This window comes from Fusarium verticillioides, chromosome 8, assembly GCF_000149555.1.
Source record: "Fusarium verticillioides 7600 chromosome 8, whole genome shotgun sequence".
NCBI classification, from domain to species: Eukaryota; Fungi; Ascomycota; class Sordariomycetes; order Hypocreales; family Nectriaceae; genus Fusarium; species Fusarium verticillioides.
This window is the reverse complement of record NC_031682.1, coordinates 919,217-937,913: the sequence shown is the minus strand read 5'-3', so window position 1 is coordinate 937,913 and position 18,697 is coordinate 919,217. Positions and strand designations below refer to the sequence as shown.

The window sequence follows — 18,697 nt, the reverse complement described above, 5'->3', positions numbered from 1 at the left end:
CATCCATACCAAAAGAGATGTGTTTCTCATCAGGTTTAGTGAATATCTCGGTTCTTTGTTCAATCACCAGATTGATGTAATCAATGAGGAGATTCGGCGTTTTATCAGAGCATTCGTGACAGACAGCGGGGCCAACTCAGAAAATCACCTGGTAAGTCCCAAAGCAATCCAGACAATGACATCCGTGAATGAGAGTTGTCTCTGATTACCTATGCAGGGCTACATTGTCCTGGCTGGTGGGCTTGGAAGCTCCCGTTACGTTCAAGGAAAGATCGAAGAATTTATTCAAGAATCGCTGTTTAAACCTGCAGAGAAACCCAAACTCGTCATGTCAGCTGCTCCTCGACTTGCTGTTTGCATGGGCCTGGTCCACAATGCGGGCCGTAACCCAGAGCTCTTCCCACGACGCTTTAACCGAGTCTCAATAGGCGTGGCGTCACAGTCATTGACAGGTGTGATCATCAAGAGTCGCTTCCGCAGTTTCATGAAGCGAGCATTTCTGCGCGCCCCCAAGGGCCAGAAGCCTGGGGGAGAAGTGGAATGTGTTCTCGTCAAGGTAAAACTCCACCATTGAGATTCATGTCATCAAACTGCCTTTGCTGACGTGACGACACAAGGGGGAACTTGTTCCTGACCGAGTCGCCGTTCATGAACAGACGGCATACTTCAGTGCGGATCTGCCACCCGACAAGCGGATCTGGGAGCTGGCAATTCTCTACAGCTTCGAGAGCGACATCGACCAGTTGACTCTTGGAGGTAAGCCTCTAGCCCCTGAAGGCGCATGGCAGATACTAACATACACAGATACATGCCGCGTCCATTCAGTCCTCAGAGTGAATTTGTCGCATGTTGGCGTACCCGAGAAGACTGGGACAGGAGACGCCCTGTCAAGACTCCGTCTGGCTTCGAAGCCCAAAGTTTCGATCAAGTTTGACCTTCGGATAGAGGTCGGACTAGCCACAGTCGAACTTTATTGCAGTATGATTACCAACCCAGAGTAGAGGCTCCCGACGCTGACACATGGCTAGCTGATAAGAAGGGATGGCTTTGCAGCGAACCCATGAGTATTGAGATAGGCCAGGACTCTGAAAGCGTTGCATCCACCGGCCAGAGTGCTGTTTATGAATTGAGCTAGGTAAGATTGAAGACGTTTCAATCAAGCTGCCCAATGACGGCTGACTTGGTCAACAGAGACGAGGCCGTCTGTAGGACGTGATGAGTCAACACACACCGTTGGATTCCATTTGGGGTAAATGTCACGGCCCGACTCATCATTCGTTGCTTATTCTTCATCGAATATATTTTGGTGGAAGGTATGTAGCTGGGCACAATATGAAAATGGATTTAGCTGCCCTTGTATTCTGGACCATGCGAGCCTCTTCGACGTGAAGTCCATCGCTGGGGCACATCTATCATCACTATGGTAGGAATTTCTTACAGAGGCGAAGATAGTATGTAGGACTGCATCCCAGTTAGCATTGGTCTTTCTGCTCTTGTTGCTGATGTCACTCACAAGATCATGCCAAGCCACCCCAGCATATTCAGACTCGCTCTTCCCATAGTGCTCAAATCCAAGTCTCTGGTAGTACGGAACAAGACGGTCATACGTCAAGATAGATATACGATCCGCAGCATTGAGTGACTTTGTTCTCTGGATATAAACGCGCATAATGGCCTTGCCCAGCCCGGCCCTCTGATAATCGGGAGCGACAGCAAGAGCATGGAGAGCAATGGTTCGTCCATTCTTGTTGTGACCCACGGCGTAGTCACCTTGGGGATCTTCTTTCCAGTTGCGGGGGTAGTCCATGTCTTCATCTTTGACGGGTTTGTTGGTCGTTTTAGTAGAGATGACATGTGCGAGGAGCACATCGTCGCTGGATGTCGAATCCTCCACGAATGGGATATCATGAGGAATGGGAGACGGCAAGCTGGCGCCAGCACGAAGAAAGAGGCCAATGCATATCTCAGGACAGACTGTTAGGCGATACTCAATCTAGATCAAGGTTAGATTCAACTTCAACCCTCGGGTCTGTCTGTTGTAAATCTCACAACCTTTTCACGAGTAGCTGCCTCGGCGGGAGGAAACGCGGCAGTTTCAACGGCCAGCGACCGCTCTAGGTCATTAATGTTGAGTTGTCGAGCATAGAGGGACATTTTAAAGATATAATGAAACTAAACGTGTGGTGGTTGACTCAAGGCCGGTAGGGATTGGCTTTTCTCTAAATATGCATCTATCAAAGGCGTCAACGACAACGAGAATGACAACGAACGACAGTGAGGCGGGGTTAGGTGGGGCTGCAAAGTTAGACCAAGGGCGCGCAGTGAAAATGACAGAGTCTAGACTAACATAAGTTAGACTAGACTGACTTGGCTCTGTTTCCATTCTTATCGTGAAGGACTGAAGGCAATGGATGGAAGCCCTTAGTTATGCTCTGCATGGCAGTCATTGACCAACTAGTTGAGGACATCAACACGAGACAGCTCAATTTCATTATGTCATTGAATCCACAGCTAAATCAAGTACATTCAGTGCATATATCGCCAGGTTACAGCCTTATCTCCCTTGGCGGAGAGTTCCTCCTCAGAGATCGTCTCGTGTTCACCAGCTGCCATTCTCCTGTCACGGCTCTTGTTGATGCTGCTGTAGCTGAAGATCAAGATAAGAGCCGCAATGATTCCCCCGCCAATGAAACCCAGTTCCAAGGCATGACCTAAAATGTAACGAGGCCCATCCTTTTGTCGGTAAAAGTTTGACGCCATGGCCTATGTTTGTTAGGAGAAGAGCCTTCCTTGCTGCCGAAAGGTGACTGCACTTACACCGCCGAGATTTCCAACTCCAATCTGAATGGCCATTCCAACACTGCGCTTGTAACTTCCTGACAGATTGTTGGCCAGCCAAGTGATAACTCCTGGGAACGCTGGATAGATGGCGCAGGCTGCGATGAAGACACCGGCGTAGACAACCTTGGGGTTGTGGGTAGAAATACACCTGGGAATGTTAGCATGAACTGGAACAACGGGACATCATGGGTAACTTGCATCGTGAAGCCAACAACCATGACGCAGAGGAAAGACACGATGAATGGACTTCTCTTGCCAACTCGGTCTGATGTCCAAGCGACAATCACAGCTAGGATAGCTGCAGTGATGTAAATAGGAACAGTCATGAGCTGGGCCTTGCTAGAGCTGTAGCCAAGGTTTCGAATGATGGTGGGCAAGAAAAGACTGATGCCGTAGAGCGGGCAGACAATCTGTCATGGTTAGCAGTACTCATGCCATGGCCGCTCATATCTTGACTTACACCCCAGTAAACAAAGATGTTGACCCAAATCTGCCAGTCCTTAAACGCAGCCCAGACATACTCCCACTTGAACTCATCGGCCTGCGCAACACGGGACTGACTCTGTCCCGCAGCCTTTTGCTGACCCTGATACTTGAGTCTGAACACGACGAAAGCGCGCTCCTCTTCGGTCAAGAAGCTTGCAGTTTCGGGGAAGTCGTAAAGTGCCCAGAAGGCAAAGATGGCAACAAGAACGGTAACGATTCCCTCGAGAATGAAGATCCATCGCCATCCTTCAAGGCCACCAACACCATCCATCTTTGCGATGCCAAAGGCCAGAAGACCGCTGAATGCACCGGCGATGGAAGCTGCAGAGAAGAAGAGGGCCTGTCGGAATTGGATTTCGTGACGGCAGTACCACATTGTGAGATAGTACTTAGAAAAGGTTAGCTTACCAGCAAATATTGGAGAAGTAACGTAGACGTACAGCGACACCTGGGAAGAGACCGGCTTCAGTGACACCAAGAAATATGCGCGCGATGAGAAGGCCATGGTAGTTCTGAACAATCCCCATGAGTGTCATCACGATACCCCAAGCAATCATGATTGTAGGGAGCCAAACGCTTGGGCGCAGTTTCTTGAGTAGGAGGTTCGACGGGACTTCGAAGGCAGCGTATGTAAAGAAGAAAACGGTGAGACACCAGTTGTATTGGTCTGGGCTCATTTTGAGATCTTCCTGAAGACCCTCGATCTTTGCATTTCCGATATTTCCTCCTGTGGTTACATGATTAGTCGGGTGTCACAGTAAATGCTGCGGTAAACTTACGGTCGAGAAAGGAGAGCAGGTAAAGAAGTGCAAGCATGGGGATCAATCGCATGTCCATCTGGAGAGTCTTTCTTTAGTAATGAGGTGGTAAATATTGGTGTCCAGAACAAACCTTGCGAAGAATCTTCTTCTCATCAAGATGAGAAAACGACTCAAGGGTTGTGCCAGGTGCCGTGGCCATGGCATCGATACGACCGACCTGCCCTGTACCAGCAGCTTCGGCCTCAAAGACCTCAGCCTTCTCATTTGGGGGAGTAGAATAAGAAGCCATGATGATGGCGAAGAATGTCTGTGTCTCTGTTTAAGAAATGGCGAGAAAAGATGGGATGATCAGCGAACTTAAGTATGTCGCGTCACCCTTGTCTTCCCCATGATTTCCCCGCAATGTCTAATGTCGTTGATCTTGAGTGAAGGGATCGTAAGAGGCTTGCGAGGAACGCACGCACGCGGTAGATGGGGACGGGGGAGGGGGCGGAATAGTGCTAACGGTAGAGGGCGGGAAACGCTTATCTGGATTAAGGAACTGAGAGACAGGTCATGACTGGAACCGGATCCGATGGCTATGTCGAGTGAGCGAGTCATTCTCGGTCATGGTTCGATTGTGGGTTACGAATCTCAGATCAATCTGCTTCAGCAGTGAGATACCATCATATTGCTCTTCATCTTGTATATGTCTCTATTGTTATCGTATATTTCTCGTGGTTTCAACTTCCAGCTCTTCACTCGGGATGGGTTTCTACAATGCCAAAGCTTGTACGTCATAGCAAAGAGTGAGTGCCATGGCCTCGGTTCCGAAGATCCCTGTCAACACATGGTTCCCTCTTCTCGTCAGCGATCAGCGTTACCTAACAGGATGTGGCGGCGCCCGTCACAAACCAAGCCAGACCAAAGAACAAGAGTTTCTCCAAAATTAAGCTTTCAACCGTAATTTCACCCTCTCCCCCCTTTTACCAATCGAGCACTGTAAAAGCCATCTCCAATGTGGTAAGAAATAAGATCGTCGACTCGTGAAAACGGTCTAACCTTGAATGTCAACCCCATATACTAGACTAAAGCTGAACTGAACTGAACTGAACTGAACTGAACTGGGGGATCTGCATTACCCCGCATCATCTGATGAAAGACTTCCCTGTTCTCGCTCCCAAATAAAGTGGACTCTTTTCATTCCCAACAAACATCATCCGGATCCGAGATTCACTCCTGGATCGCGAATTGCTACCACTGCAACGCTCACCTGTAGACCATAGTGGATCGGATATGCCAGCGGGTCTTGTTACACGCCGTACTCAGTTCTCCAGCTGCGACGAGTGTCGTAGATCGCGTGTGGCTTGTGATGCCCAGAGCAGCGAAGAGACTTCTTCATGTACACGCTGTCGAAACCGTCACCACGCGTGCACCTTCAAGGTATGCAACTATAGTTCCAGATTTGCCAACAGATGATTAAGGACTCATACAGTGGCTACAAAATGCCAAAGCAAACAATGGAGGCGCAAAGCGTAGATCGCGTCGAGGGACAACACGACCTACAAGCGACACATCATCAACACGCGGCAGCCGAGTCACGGATACTTCCCATGAGTCGGGGTTTGATCCAGATCCTGCAAATTACCCAGACCATGATACCTACAGAGATAGCCCAACCGCAACGGCAATGCCTGAGTCGGCATCTTTGCCATGGTGTCCCAGTCCGATAAGGAATTCGGACGAGAGTGTCAGTATGGAAAATGTGGACTTTAGATGGCTCGATACTCTGTACAGAGAAGGCTTCGAGGCTGTCTTTGGCTCTTGGATGGGGAGATATGCTTGCCCCTTCTTGTACGTACTAGCCAAGAGTCTCTACCACTTATGCTTATACTTACATGAGTAGGTTCGGTCACACCCTAGCAGACAAATACGTCAGCATATCTGACCTCTGTCGCCATCTGGACGGGTGCATAGTAGATACTGGAGACAGTCAACTAGTCGGTCGAAGTAGAGACATCGAACAGTCTCTTCAGAGCACCATTTCAGCATTTGCAGCACGATGGCTCCCTGTTACATCTCCAGAGCCAAATTCCAACGAGGACCACTGCAGTCTTGTCCAGACTCTCTGGAGGCATGCCCGAAGGGACATGCTACGTGTCATCAACAGGCCGGCCTACAGGTCAATGCTGTCTCTACTTCTGTTCGCTCTAACGCCGATACCAGAAGGCATCTCAGAGGACGAGGAGGCAGATGGAATTTCCGGCCAGGCTTGTGTTCATGCAGCCTTGCAGCAGATACAAACATTACGTGCGCGTCAGAGAAACTTACAATTCAGCGGTTCCAAAGTTTCCCCGTCTCTTAAGCCCCAAGCTATTGTTACGACACCAGAGTCGATCGAGACATCAGGCTTCATTAACGCCGAAAGTACTGTTTACTGGGCTGCTTTGACATTCGACACCTCTGCATCTCTCACTCTCAACTGTCGCTCCCTTCTATCTTCGGGTCTTTTCGGCTTCGAGTCCGAACTTCCATGGCGTCTCGTCAAAACTTGTGCCAAGATGTTTGACGAGAACGCCCGCCAGTGGAAGCAAGGTAGCTCAGACATGACAGATGAAAGGGCGAATCAAATTATTGCCGCCGGGGCCTCTTGGAAGCTCCTTGGATGGAAAGTCACTGCCATTTTCAAAGAAGCTCTGAGAGATGGTCATGACGAGTCAGAAGTTCGGAGAGCATACCTGACCGTAGTTGACTCTGTGAAACAATTTGGCATCATTTATCGCCCGCTTTTGGATGAATGTCATAAACGTATGCCCTTTCTCGGGCAGCAGACAAAGCTTCGATGGTGTAAGTTTAAGCGGCCCTACAAAAAAGAACTCTGCTGACTGCCTCTATAGTTTCTCTTATGCTTCACTACCATCTCAGCATCCTCATGCTAGTAGATATCATTGAAGCCACGGACCGTCAAGATCTACTAGCAGACATAACCGACATATGTATCGATGCCGAGAACACGGTGATGAATACTCTAGCATTCGGCTTGCACAACACATTTACATTAAAGCGACCTCTCGATCTAATCGAGAGCGATGGTCTGAGTAGGAGGCAATCGGTATTTACAGTACCGATCGTGTCTATCGACCCATATCCGCATCATGCCGTTGCTGGGGTGCAGTTACTGAGAAAAGCCATTGACCGCGACTTTGGCATTGGAAAAATCACCGAAGAAACTTATCAGAGTTTATTGTCCACGTTGGAGAGGACGTTGAGGCATTTGCCGCAGAGTTCAAAGTCTGTGCGGGCGGCGATAGCAAAGTTCTCAACGGCGGCTGATGAAAATAGTGTCCATCCTAGTATTCTAGTCTAATAACCAAGCATTTCTATCGTCTGATCTAAAGTGCAAGCCCTTTATTCAAGCGATTAAAATACTATGTACCATTACAGAAGGTGGTTGGGTTGGACCACACCGAGGCCGTAGACTTGGCGCTATAAGTTTCCGCGATGCGGAACAAGTAATCAAATTACCCCAACTCAAGCGAGTAAGCCACTGACCTCAGAGTCAATTTTCGGTTACAGTTATCCTGATTTTGTCTCGGATCCGATGGTCGAAATGGAGTGGAGATGTTCGCCACCCACTAACTGAGTTTCTGGGGTATCATGAACCGGATCCGAAGTGATGACGATCATTTGCTGCTGAGCAAGATCTACTGGAGCATCTATTTCCTTGCTTCTATTTCAACTCCTTCTCCTCAGTAGGATACATCCAAGCTTTCAAACATATTCAGTCTCATAATATCGTCAACATGGTTCTGACATCAACTCCAAGGACGTCGGTCACTTTGATCGGAGCGGGCACTCAGGGAAGACGCCTTGCGTTTATGGTATGTGTCGCCTTAGTAATTGCCTTGTCCCTCATGGATCCTTTGCTAACACCCTTACCTCAGTGGTCGAGTAGAGGAAACGATGTCCATCTGGTTGACGGCCAAGAAGCCCAACTTCAAGCCAGCATAAAAGCCATTGACGAGTTTCGACAAAGTTCAAGCAACAGAAATGCTTCTTGGGGGAGAATCATCACTCATTCTACCGAAGGCTTGCGCGAGGCTCTTCAAGCTGCCTGGCTGGTAGTCGAGGTAAGCAACTCTGCTTTTTTAAATAGCCAAAGACTGACTGAAAAGTGTATACCTGAGCAAATCGAGCTCAAGACGAAAGTCATCTCAGAGCTAGATGCACTAGCTCCACGAGATACTATCATTGCCTCAAACTCGAGTAGCTATTCCTGCTCGGAGATATTGAAGGGTCTTAACCTGAGAAACGAGAGTCGTTTTCTAAGCGCCCATTCATGTAAGTGTATGGAAGTTGGCAAAATACCTATACTGACTAAAATGATGTAGACTGGCCACCTGAGACACCCGGTAAGAATTATATGGAAGGCAAGTTACAAAGAAAGTTGCTAACAAAGACTAGAAATCGAGATCATGGGTCATGAAACAACTAACCCTTCATATATCACATTGATGATGGAGCAATGCAAGGCCCACGGATTCTCCCCATTTCATGTCAAGTCACCATCGATGGGATACATCTACAACAGGTAAGCGCTCATAAAACGTGCTTCTCACAATATCTAATTCAATTCGATCAGAATATGGGCAGCCATCAAGAGAGAAGCCCTCCTCGCGGCCTCAGAAGGCGCTGCAACACCGGAAGAGATCGACAATATTTTCAAAGGAGTATTGAAAACACCAAAAGGGCCCTTTGAGCAGATGGATATTGTTGGTTTGGATGTTGTTCTCGATATTGAGCAGCATTATGCGGATGCGAGAGGAAACATCCCAAGTGCACCCCGAGAATATCTACAGAAGTTTCTGGATCAAGGTAATCTAGGCGTTAAGAGCGGGCGAGGATTTTATGATTATGGTAAATTTTAGACAAGTTAGAAGTTGAATAGACTTTGGTATTTCCGAGCAGCAAATTGTATAAATCCATGCAGGGTTGCATAACGCCGAGCCGGCCATTTTACCCGAGAGCAAAGGAAACTAGGAAGTATTCCTCTGAGCAAACAAATCCAAAAGCCCGAACTTGGCAATGCTTAAGATGACATATATAGGCCCAGGGTGTAAAGCCACGGCGGCTTGGTAACATTCGCTGAATGCAGGGGAACGCCACAGGGGTAGCGAATACCATCCTCAAGGTTTTCGCGCGGGGAAAGGGTTGCATCAGCCCGTGATCTCTTTCGGGATGGTCAATGGCATGATGCACCACGAGCACTGGGGTATGACAGCATGTACCAAGAATCAGTTGGCACTTTTCTCAACGACAAATTGTGTAGGGTTACACCCAGGACTGCTTGAGGAAGATGCCCCGGCAAGCGAGCTTATCAGGAGGAATGGAGTGAACCCGTGGGTCTGGACCTCGAACGAGCTTCGCTTGAACGCTTACCCGGGTGCCAAGAGACGGTTGCACGATCATACCACTGTACCCTGCTGCTAAGTGCTTCTCCAAAGTTAGCCATATGAGACCCAAGACCCCGTCTTTGGTAGTATTGGTGTTACGGAAGATGCAGGTGAAGATCCAACCCAGGAGACGATCACAGATAGAATTCAATCGACAGCATTAAAGTCTATTCTCTGATAATAAGAACGCTTAGCGGATGAAGATGAATACGTGCTATGTACATGATAACATTATGTTATTGTCTACAGGTAGACGTAGCAGAATGGTCCGGAAATCGTGCTCATCAGATCCTTGATCTGTCGCTCAGGTCCCACCCAACCAATGTTGACATAATCCTCAAGTGTAGTATTAGCACTGGGAGGCATGTTGAGAAAAGTATTTGTGCCCTGCACGGCATTCTTGCCGTTGACACGCTCCTTGGGGTTAAGCATCTGCCAGATCCACCAGACGCGATCAATCATGGAGTGGTGTAGGTAGAAAGCAGGATCACCGGGAGAAGTGAAGACATCTCGACCGGGGTCACCACCGAGAGAGTAGTGACCACCTCCGTGGATACCAATGTCGCCAGTGCCGGGAACACCCTGCATCTGCATCTGGAAGTCCAGAACAGTCTTGGGCTTGAGAATGTTGTTGAGAACAGATGTAGCGTTAGCGAAACGCTTGTTGACAGAGTCGCTCAGGTCGCGCTTCAAGCAGCGAGGGTTGTAGTCCAGAGGGTTGGGGTTGGCAGCGACACCACCGCCGGGGAGGTCAAGAGCGGCAGGGCCCAGATTCACCTTCATGTCCTTGAAAGGTCCAGACTTGACACAGCCGCCGCCAGAGCCAGCGGCAAGGTAGACGGGGGGGAGACCACTTGAGGCACCGAGAACAATATCAGGCTCGTTAGGGATGAATTCACCGTCACCAGAGAGCGACAAGTCACTGCCATCGAAGACAGGAGACTTGTTGAGGCCGCTAAGGGCAGTGAGAGCCCAGTCCCAGTACTATCAGAATATTAGTGAGAGTAGTTCAGTAGCGTTGTGACTTTACTTACAGGCTGAGTTCCCTTGTAGCCACATTCGTTTCGAAGAGCCTCCTCATACAACCAAGTGAAGTAACGGTGCCATGTGAGGAAGTTGCCAGTGTAGTGGATCGTCTGAGTCTGGTTCAGATGCACAGCAACCCAGTCATCGAAACGCGTCTTGGCACCAGCAGCGAAAGACGCAGGAGACTTGGAAGGCTTGGACTGGAGACACTTGACAGCGTCGATGTAAGACTTCTTCTCTTTCTTAGAGAGGGTGCCCCTGTAGAAAATGTTAGAGAATATGCTGCTGTAGAAAGACGGCCAGCTTACCATTCTCGCCGAACACGGACGTTGCTCCAGCTGCAGGTGCTGGCACGCTTGGTCTTATCCCCAGCGAGGTCCTGGGCAGTCTCATACGCAGCAGCAGCAAGATCAGCGAGCTGATCGAGGTTGGTGACCTCGGGTGCAGACGAGTCAACGGTGGTGGCTTGCGGGGCAGCCAAAACGCCGGCGGCGTTGAGGGCCAGGAGGGAGATGAAACCAGCACGCATGATGGCAACCTTGACAAGAGAAAGAAGGGACGAAAAGAAAGGGCAGGGATCTTCTTTGCAGCACCGGTTTATGGCTTGAAGGACCAGTGAGTGAAGAGTGTCTTGGATGCAGAAATGTGATGAGCTATATACTACTGTATCATCCCCTTGGACATTTCCCCTTCTCCTGCATTTCCAGGTCAAGGATTGCCACGCATAATCGTTCAGGGCCAGCCCATGGATCTTGTCCTAGGGCTTATCAATTGGAGCGAGTACGCTTACATCTCTAATGGGAATATTACCCCGAGGCGAAGGCAGGGTCGTTGACTAAAGACCCTAGAACCAACGGTAGAAGAGAACTTTTCTGTGGACTCGTAAAAGCCCGTACCTCGTTGCCGAGACGGAGGGGTTCGGTTCGTTCGGCCAGATAAGTTATAGCTTAGATCTAATCCGATTTAGGGACCCATGAGCGGATTTGCATTAGCTTTGGCATTGCAGGGGGGGAACCAACTACGCCACCGGACGATTCTTAATTCAGGGGAATAGAGTGCTTACGACGGTAGGTCTTTGTCTCGCGAAATGCATGATCCTGCAGCTGAAGCCATGGGACCGACGTACTCGTCACATTCCAGAGCCCTGGATTTTCAGGAGAGTATAAAGATGCTGGAGTAATAGCAATAGCGTAGGTGAGCGCCAGATTGACGCTTTGACGCCGGGAACAACTAGGGTTGATGATCCGGAACAGTTCCGTGCTTAGGTGAGTGGAGTTTTTGGATCCATACCATCTCGGACACGAACATTGACATTCCCGTTAGTGACGGGACCAAAGATTCGTGTTTTGGCTAATACTACTACTTTTCTCCGACTAGACTAGCATGACTGACTAGTAAAAGATTGTTGCTGATCGTTATGTCGATCTCCCTCGCGAATCACTCGATGTCACCCATATGTTTCACTTGGAGAAGAGATGACAACCCACCCATTTTCGATCGCGGAGTTGCATCCGAGTACATGATCAAATAGGTCAGATCATGCAGCAGAGATGCATATCACACACATAGTATAGGTATCCGTATCCGTACTCAGGTCGAGATAACCTCGCTCTCCTCGTCAGGTGGGCCGCCAAGACCTGCACCGCATTGGTCGCTACGGATATTACCTCGACCTTCTCTATTAGCCTCGGCTATAACCTGAATGCAGAACAAGAGCGAGACCTGAGCGTTTCATAAGTCCTTTATCCAGACGACCTGCAGATGTATCAATCCAATCCTGGTAAGGCCAGTTGCCTCCGGCCAGGGTCAGAATCCCCGTTGGGGAACCCGTATGACACAACTGAACGTCGGAGTCACAGTGGCAATGCAAGGGTCTTCTCTAGAGCAGAAATATGTGTAGAATCTTTGATTAGCCTTGGTGGTTCAGCTGCGTCAAAGCAATGACAGAGGGCTTCTTTTGGACTCGCAGCCGAGGCAGTATGCATACTCTTTGATTTGATTTCCTGGTCAGTGGAAATTTCGTGTTCTAGCTTGTCAAACACCCTGCCGAAAACGTGGTGCACTCGACGTAAAGGATCGATAGAGAACCCCCTGGCTGCCCCCTCTCGCATGCGTGTTTCTTTTCTTATTATCCCGCCCCTTCTCCATCGTCCCAAGTTCTTGGGTCTTTGTACATCCTTCCCTCGGCCACCATGGATCCTCAGGTTAAGCTCCCTTCGAATCCTGACGAGAATGGAGCCGTCAATATTCTTGTTTCGACGGTCTTGGTGATCACATTGGCGACTATTGTTGTTTTGGCTCGCGTTTACGTGCGGTTGTTTATGATTCGCAACCTTGGCTGGGATGTAAGTTGCGTCAATGCCTCATCTCGTTTATTTTCTCCCCTTTTTACTCTTGGTTCTTTTGTGCCAGGTCCTGGATCTTTCTAACCGTCTGCGCTTAGGATGCCTTCATGATATTTACCATTGCATTATCCTGGGCAGGCCAAGGTGTAATCTTTGCACAGCTTGCTTATGGCGGTGGAAAGCACATTGGCGATGTTGACCCAGATGTCTACATGATAGGAATGAAGTTGAACTTTATAAGTCAGCCCATTTTCTTGATAGCAATCTGCATAGTCAAATTGTCCGTCGGATGCGCCCTCCTTCGAATTGCGTCTACCAAATTCTACAAATGGTTAATTCTGTCTATTATGATCTTCATGTCAATCTACACCATTGGGTGTTTCTTTGTAAGCCATGTATCTACGCTGACGCCCAGGTCAAATGACTAATACGTTGTGCTGTAGACTGTCATCTTTCAATGTACAGACATTCGTGTCCTCTGGGATCCAACCGTACCCTCGAAATGCTGGTCACAAAAGACATTACAATCACTCTCGTACACGAACTCCGCGTTCAACATCCTGACTGATCTTCTCTTCGCTATCATCATCCCAACACCAATGCTTTGGAAACTCAATGTGCACTTCCGCACACGGGTAACCCTCATTGGCATTCTCAGTCTTGGTGTCTTTGCCTGTGCCGCTGCCTTTACCAAACTTGGATACGTCACCAACTACGGCAAGCTCGGTGACTGGCTATGGGACTCTCGCAACATCACAATCTGGACCAGCGTTGAGCTCAACGTCGGTATCATCGCAGGCAGTCTACCCTGTCTGCGGCCACTGTTCCGAAGCTTCCTTGGCAGCACCTATGGCAAGAATTCCAAAAAGACTCCAACAACAGGCAATACAAACTATGGTCGTGGTACTCTACGAAGCGGCACCATGCGCAGTGGCAAGAACTGGCACGTCTTGTCTAGTGGTAAAAGGGGTGATGATGAGACAAGCAGTCAAAAGGCCATCAATATTGGTCAACAGGAGTATGAGCTTCGAGATAGGATAGCCAGTCCCTCTGGGGTGATCAACAGGACGACAGTGCAGACAGAGATTGAGGGGAGGTCAAGTGATGAGAGTGCTGGCAATGCAGGATATAGGGGCCAGTTTCAGAGTGGTATCACAAAGACTATGGTAACGACAGTCGAAGTTACCAAGACGGACTCTTCATCTAGTCGATGATTTTCTATTACCTATTTCCAACATACTTCCCTTATTAAATACAAACATAAGTATTGATAAATATCAACCTATGGTTTTTCAATAGTAGAGTGTGGAGAATGATTGGTCCTCCAGCCTTCAAAACTAGATTCTGTCGGTCTTAAAGTCTCTTCTTCTGTCCTTCTATGTGTTTCATTAGGACTCTATCCTGACTGATGCGGTGATCATATGCCGAAGCTGTTGGAAGCTATTCTAAGCCGACTACATCTACTTTACCTTTAATTTTAAGTATTTTCCCTATCCTCCACCTTGTTGTTGATTTTTCCTTCTCCTCCTCTGGTATAACCGATCCCTCCTCTATTAGAGTTGGCATGGACGATTTCAAATCTCTTCTTGGCTCGGGGCGCTCCAGTGACTGGAAATAATCATCCCACGGGCAATCTTCCCATGATAGCTCCCCATCCTCCAAACGCCGGAGTAGTTCATGAATTCCAGGCCCCAAAGTTGTATCCGGTTGGTCTTTTCTATTCAGCGCTGCTGCTTTGAACCTTTGAAGTGAGCTTGAGCCTGACACTTGAGAAGAGCGCGAAGACCTAGACGCCAAGGATCTGGCGAGAGTAGGGTTTCCATTCAGCGCGTCCAGGTATATATGATGGGCAGAGAGAGATGTTCTTAGATAAGAAGAAATACTAGAAGACCCGAAAGACGGGGGATATAGGGCCCCTTCGACATGTATGATGGTATCTCTCTGATTAGTAGAGGCTAGCTGCTCGTGCTGTTGTATCAGCCAGTCCAAAAACTCGTTGTCAGTCGATGCACGTCGGACTTTGCCGGCAATTTCTTTCAAAGCTGTCAAAGTCGGAGATGTAGGAGTTGATGAGCGGCTGCGTCGAGTGGCCAAGACTGATTCGAGTGCTTCCATCTGATGTGTCTGAACTTCTCTAGCGAGATCACTTTTGCGAGCAGATGGGGGAGACCATGAGTAACGCTCAACGAATTGCGTGGCAAACTCCCTTTTGGCACTTTCTGGTGTGAATGAGTTATCATAAAGAAGTGCTGGTATGATTTCACAATAGAGCGACACGTCTGAGGGCTGAAGTCCGGGTGAACCATTGCTAGGTTCAGAGGAGCCAAGGAGCGACCTTTGAACGATAATCCTGCTCACAACCATCAAAAAGTGTGTCGCGGAAATTGTAGGAAGGCTTTGGCCCCATGGAACAGGAGATTCACGTCCCTGTTGGATATGTTTCCAAAAGTGAGTAAATAGGAAACTGGATTTCCTCCAAAGATAGAGTGGCCTCTTTTGGAGAGCCAGGTCACTCATCTTAGTCGGGTTCACCCCCTCAAGTCTTTCTTTATCATAGCCTGGGAAAGGCTTTGGACATTGAGTATCTCTCAGCGTGCGCCAACAAAGCGTAAGGCAACGCTCCATATCGGATGCGAACAATTTGTTGTCCCACTGGAGTGAGTTCAGCAAGTCCTCTGAGATATAATGATGCTTCTTTCCTTGGAGACGTAACAATGTCCAAAGGTCTATCGATTCTGGACCAAGTGTGTCGAAGGCCTTTGTAAAGTTCTTGGCTTTGTCAAGATGTTCCTGTTCAAGACTGGTATCTCCATTATGTGCATAAATCTGCGCAAGATGGCGATGGAATAGAAAGGACTGCATAGGGCTCATCTCAACCCCATCGGAAGGGCAAGGGTCGTGTTCCTCTCCAATCAAAGGGTCATTGCTCATTTTGAGCTCAGACTCCATCATCACCCTCACGATCTCACAAAGTCTTCGTTTCTTGGCAGTCCTTGCCATGTCGAGCATCCTGACGCGTCGCTGTTTGGCCGAAGGCGTTTTGTGTTGAAAAGGAATCGAGATCTTGAGGTAGTAGTTGAAAGCTTTGGTGTAACGATGACAACAAGATAGGTATTCTGCCGACAGCTTGTCATCGTACGTGTACTGACAGTGTGGACTCGAACGTGCAGTCAACGGGGTAGAAAGGAAATCTCCATCAGTAGACAGATTCAGTGGGGTGTCAGATGAGCTTTCAGCAGTGTAGTCACCTGACTCGCTTCTGGGCTTGGGTCGCTTCAGTGGGCGGCGAGGAAGAGGTGAGGATGGGCCATGGGTTGTGATATCACTCCTGCGACTGATAGAGCTTGTACCGCTTCGGGGGCGTTTGCTTGACTCATGTGTAAGTATGAGACCTTGGTCCGTAGGCACATCCACGGTGGTCACGCATAATGGCTCCTTACTTGCGGTTTCACAATGCGTGCTTTGACTGGCCGTCTCATTCGGTGTTGATTGAATAGAGAGGGCCCCTCGAGGCTGCTTGTGAAAACCCCAACGTCTCGTCGCTTTAGAGAATTGATCCCGGCTACAAACGTCAGCAGAGAAGTCATATGGAGAACGGCATACTCACGATATGGTGAAACTTAGATTTGTTTCTAGGTAGTTGATTACCTGGTCTCGAGTATAATTCTGGATCAAGTATAGGTCGCCAATCAGATGTTTGTGTTCGTCCACAGCATTGTCTGACAGCCCAGCAGCTCGGGGAGCACGGCTGTGGATAAAGGATAGCTCTCGTGGAGCCATGAGTCGTTGTACGACTAGGAAAATAAGCTTGAAGTCTGGTAACGAGTACCCGCAGAGGCTGGCTCTTGACTGATAAAGTGTAGAGACTTGGAGTTACACTGCGTATCCGAATATTAAGAAATACCCAAGTGTAAATTGAGCATACAGTCTTCCATTCTTCGTTCTGTCCTCTTACCTCAACAAAAAAGCAATCAATCAACACGTCATTCCCAGCTAGTGCCCGGTAGTCTACCCGTATGCACTGTAAGATTGGAGTAACCCTTGTCTTTGGCCCTTAATTGGACAGCAAGTCATGACATTGTTGTTCTTTCAACCCCCGGGACTGAACTAGACCGAATATGGTAACTCCAAACTTTTGTCTCAAGTTTCTGCTTGGCCGTTGACATTATCGTTGAATGTGGCTTGGAAACATCCTCAGCGAGTTATCTCAGCTCTGTAAAAGTTGGTAAAAATGGCAAACCGCACACCATACCGTATCAGGTAATTCCAATGAGGCACTTTGGCCTCTACGACAGCCTTCTTTTCTTTTTCTGTAGATAAACTCCAGATATTCAGGGGAAACCTCGTAATCTGGTTCATCGCGTCGATCAGCAGGAGAAGCTACTGCACCTCTATCACATTTCATCTCATATTCCGGGTATTGAAAGCTTGGAATTTCCGGATCTGGATTCCACCCAACTTCTTATAGATCTGATGCTTTAGTAGGACAGAGACTGTCATGAGGCAGACTAGTTTTGGGTCAACCTATCGGCCGCCAAAAGATCTCTCTGCCACCTGATGGATGAAGTTTGTTCTTTCCAGAACTGGCAATGCCAAAGATCACGACAGGTGTCTGAGCAGCGTTCAGGTTGTATAGCGGCTTCGTGACCAAGCGTAGTTGAGAAAACTACAATCTGAAGAGTAGCTTCATGGCAGAGTAGTTCCGTTTCATGACTATATAAGATGGCGATTATGGTGATAAGCTTAAATAAATCTTTAGAAATCATCTTCCACTACTTGAACCATTTAAACTTCGAGTTTCTTATCAACTACAACTCTTTGATTATGCCTTTCCGTTCAAAATGGCTCTTGATCCCGTCAAATATAACCACAAAAAAGCTCAGGATGCTATGGTTGCCCATGCTGGTGCATGGACTCAAGATGCTGGTTCCTCTCCTTCGAAAAGCGTGGTATGTCCAAGTATTCTGATACCCAAGCCCTTTACTGACTGCCAAGATTTCTAAGATCGAGGAAAGAGTCGAGGCATCGAAGAAGAGCTCTAGTAATAAGAATTGAGCCCTTCTATTACAGAGACTCAAGTTCCAGACTGACTCGACTTACGATTCATGTGGATTGATATTCGAAACTGGAGGGGGCTTCGTGTCTGCTTTATTGAAAGTTTACGTGATTTTGGCACAAGAGCTCTATGCAGCATCATTCTTGTCAGAGAATTTAAATAATCATTCAAATATTTCCCCTTCTACTCTGACAAAAATGCTCTTACAATTCATAGTGGTTATGTATCGTCATAAGAGGTGGTGACTTAAGCTTGAGCATCGTAACCCGGTAGAAAAAGAGCAGGTCAAGACAAGGACTGTAATTAAAACAACCTTGTGTATCTATACTCTTTCCAATTCAAATACAGACATATTGATCTTACACTATCGTTTCAAAGTGTGACGACCTTGGTAGCTTACGATTCCAATGTTGGAGTTGACTGTTGGATATGTTCCCGCTTACCCTACACTGTATACAGAGAGCCAATCAGAGATTTAACAATGAGGATCTGGTTCTTACAAGAAAGTACTATATACTTAACACTATCCTTGGGAATACCAATCTATATCTTATCAATATCAATTAGAATTCCTTCTCCTATCATCACCTCATTCTCTCCTTTTCGAACCCCTTTCTTCCCATGATCCGATTCTAGAACAAGGGTGTCCCTTTATCTCGCAGCCTTATCTGCCGAGAAATACGGGACAATGGAACCTAAAAATACGCCTCAAGCCAGTTTTCCTAAGCTATTGTTTACCGCTTCTGGTCT

At 48.0% G+C, this 18,697-nt stretch overlaps 9 protein-coding genes across 11 annotated transcripts; 5 read left to right on the top strand and 4 right to left on the bottom strand.

Moving 5' to 3' along the window:
• The first annotated feature begins 183 nt into the window (after window positions 1-183).
• Window positions 184-1,532, top strand: FVEG_07437 (hypothetical protein). Of its 3 annotated transcripts, XM_018896092.1 has the most exons (6): window positions 184-556; window positions 618-756; window positions 805-978; window positions 1,029-1,135; window positions 1,192-1,451; window positions 1,517-1,532. In XM_018896092.1, the coding sequence occupies exons 1-4, from the start codon at window positions 212-214 to the stop codon at window positions 1,133-1,135; spliced, it is 765 nt and encodes a 254-aa protein (XP_018753484.1). In that variant the 5' UTR covers window positions 184-211; the 3' UTR covers window positions 1,192-1,451; window positions 1,517-1,532. The 3 variants fall into 3 exon arrangements, with proteins under 3 accessions (XP_018753484.1, XP_018753483.1, XP_018753485.1); XM_018896091.1 differs by lacking the exon at window positions 1,517-1,532 and having other exon boundaries at window positions 1,192-1,473; XM_018896093.1 differs by lacking the exons at window positions 1,192-1,451; window positions 1,517-1,532 and having other exon boundaries at window positions 1,029-1,178.
• On the bottom strand, window positions 1,224-2,240 carry FVEG_07438 (hypothetical protein). Its single transcript, XM_018896094.1, has 3 exons — window positions 2,053-2,240; window positions 1,514-1,993; window positions 1,224-1,461 (listed from the first exon to the last, which is right to left on the bottom strand). The coding sequence occupies exons 1-3, from the start codon at window positions 2,152-2,154 to the stop codon at window positions 1,435-1,437; spliced, it is 609 nt and encodes a 202-aa protein (XP_018753486.1). The 5' UTR covers window positions 2,155-2,240; the 3' UTR covers window positions 1,224-1,434.
• Window positions 2,241-2,526: 286 nt separating this feature from the next.
• Window positions 2,527-4,377, bottom strand: FVEG_07439 (hypothetical protein; the record flags this gene model as incomplete). The annotated part of the gene is made up of 7 exons (XM_018896095.1): window positions 2,527-2,763; window positions 2,818-2,989; window positions 3,019-3,251; window positions 3,302-3,715; window positions 3,768-4,054; window positions 4,107-4,164; window positions 4,219-4,377. 7 exons carry the CDS (start codon window positions 4,375-4,377, stop codon window positions 2,527-2,529), a joined length of 1,560 nt encoding a protein of 519 aa, XP_018753487.1.
• A 914-nt stretch (window positions 4,378-5,291) lies between these two features.
• FVEG_16101 (hypothetical protein) lies at window positions 5,292-7,459 on the top strand. Its single transcript, XM_018905341.1, has 4 exons — window positions 5,292-5,510; window positions 5,563-5,921; window positions 5,974-6,914; window positions 6,965-7,459. The coding sequence occupies exons 1-4, from the start codon at window positions 5,364-5,366 to the stop codon at window positions 7,432-7,434; spliced, it is 1,917 nt and encodes a 638-aa protein (XP_018753488.1). The 5' UTR covers window positions 5,292-5,363; the 3' UTR covers window positions 7,435-7,459.
• Window positions 7,460-7,847: 388 nt separating this feature from the next.
• Window positions 7,848-9,032, top strand: FVEG_16102 (hypothetical protein). Its single transcript, XM_018905342.1, has 6 exons — window positions 7,848-7,948; window positions 8,012-8,197; window positions 8,243-8,408; window positions 8,459-8,479; window positions 8,532-8,658; window positions 8,710-9,032. Exons 1-6 carry the CDS (start codon window positions 7,871-7,873, stop codon window positions 8,993-8,995), a joined length of 864 nt encoding a protein of 287 aa, XP_018753489.1. The 5' UTR covers window positions 7,848-7,870; the 3' UTR covers window positions 8,996-9,032.
• Window positions 9,033-9,672: 640 nt separating this feature from the next.
• FVEG_07441 (tyrosinase) lies at window positions 9,673-11,437 on the bottom strand. Its single transcript, XM_018896096.1, has 3 exons — window positions 10,855-11,437; window positions 10,555-10,804; window positions 9,673-10,504 (listed from the first exon to the last, which is right to left on the bottom strand). The coding sequence occupies exons 1-3, from the start codon at window positions 11,073-11,075 to the stop codon at window positions 9,764-9,766; spliced, it is 1,212 nt and encodes a 403-aa protein (XP_018753490.1). The 5' UTR covers window positions 11,076-11,437; the 3' UTR covers window positions 9,673-9,763.
• Window positions 11,438-12,728: 1,291 nt separating this feature from the next.
• On the top strand, window positions 12,729-14,173 carry FVEG_07442 (hypothetical protein). Its single transcript, XM_018896097.1, has 3 exons — window positions 12,729-12,891; window positions 12,990-13,277; window positions 13,335-14,173. The coding sequence occupies exons 1-3, from the start codon at window positions 12,739-12,741 to the stop codon at window positions 14,103-14,105; spliced, it is 1,212 nt and encodes a 403-aa protein (XP_018753491.1). The 5' UTR covers window positions 12,729-12,738; the 3' UTR covers window positions 14,106-14,173.
• A 439-nt stretch (window positions 14,174-14,612) lies between these two features.
• Window positions 14,613-16,671, bottom strand: FVEG_16103 (hypothetical protein; the record flags this gene model as incomplete). Its single annotated transcript, XM_018905343.1, has 3 exons — window positions 14,613-14,692; window positions 14,775-16,453; window positions 16,499-16,671. The coding sequence occupies 3 exons, from the start codon at window positions 16,669-16,671 to the stop codon at window positions 14,613-14,615; spliced, it is 1,932 nt and encodes a 643-aa protein (XP_018753492.1).
• A 1,061-nt stretch (window positions 16,672-17,732) lies between these two features.
• FVEG_16104 (hypothetical protein) lies at window positions 17,733-17,946 on the top strand (the record flags this gene model as incomplete). The annotated part of the gene is made up of 2 exons (XM_018905344.1): window positions 17,733-17,840; window positions 17,887-17,946. The coding sequence occupies 2 exons, from the start codon at window positions 17,733-17,735 to the stop codon at window positions 17,944-17,946; spliced, it is 168 nt and encodes a 55-aa protein (XP_018753493.1).
• Between the last annotated feature and the right edge of the window lie 751 nt (window positions 17,947-18,697).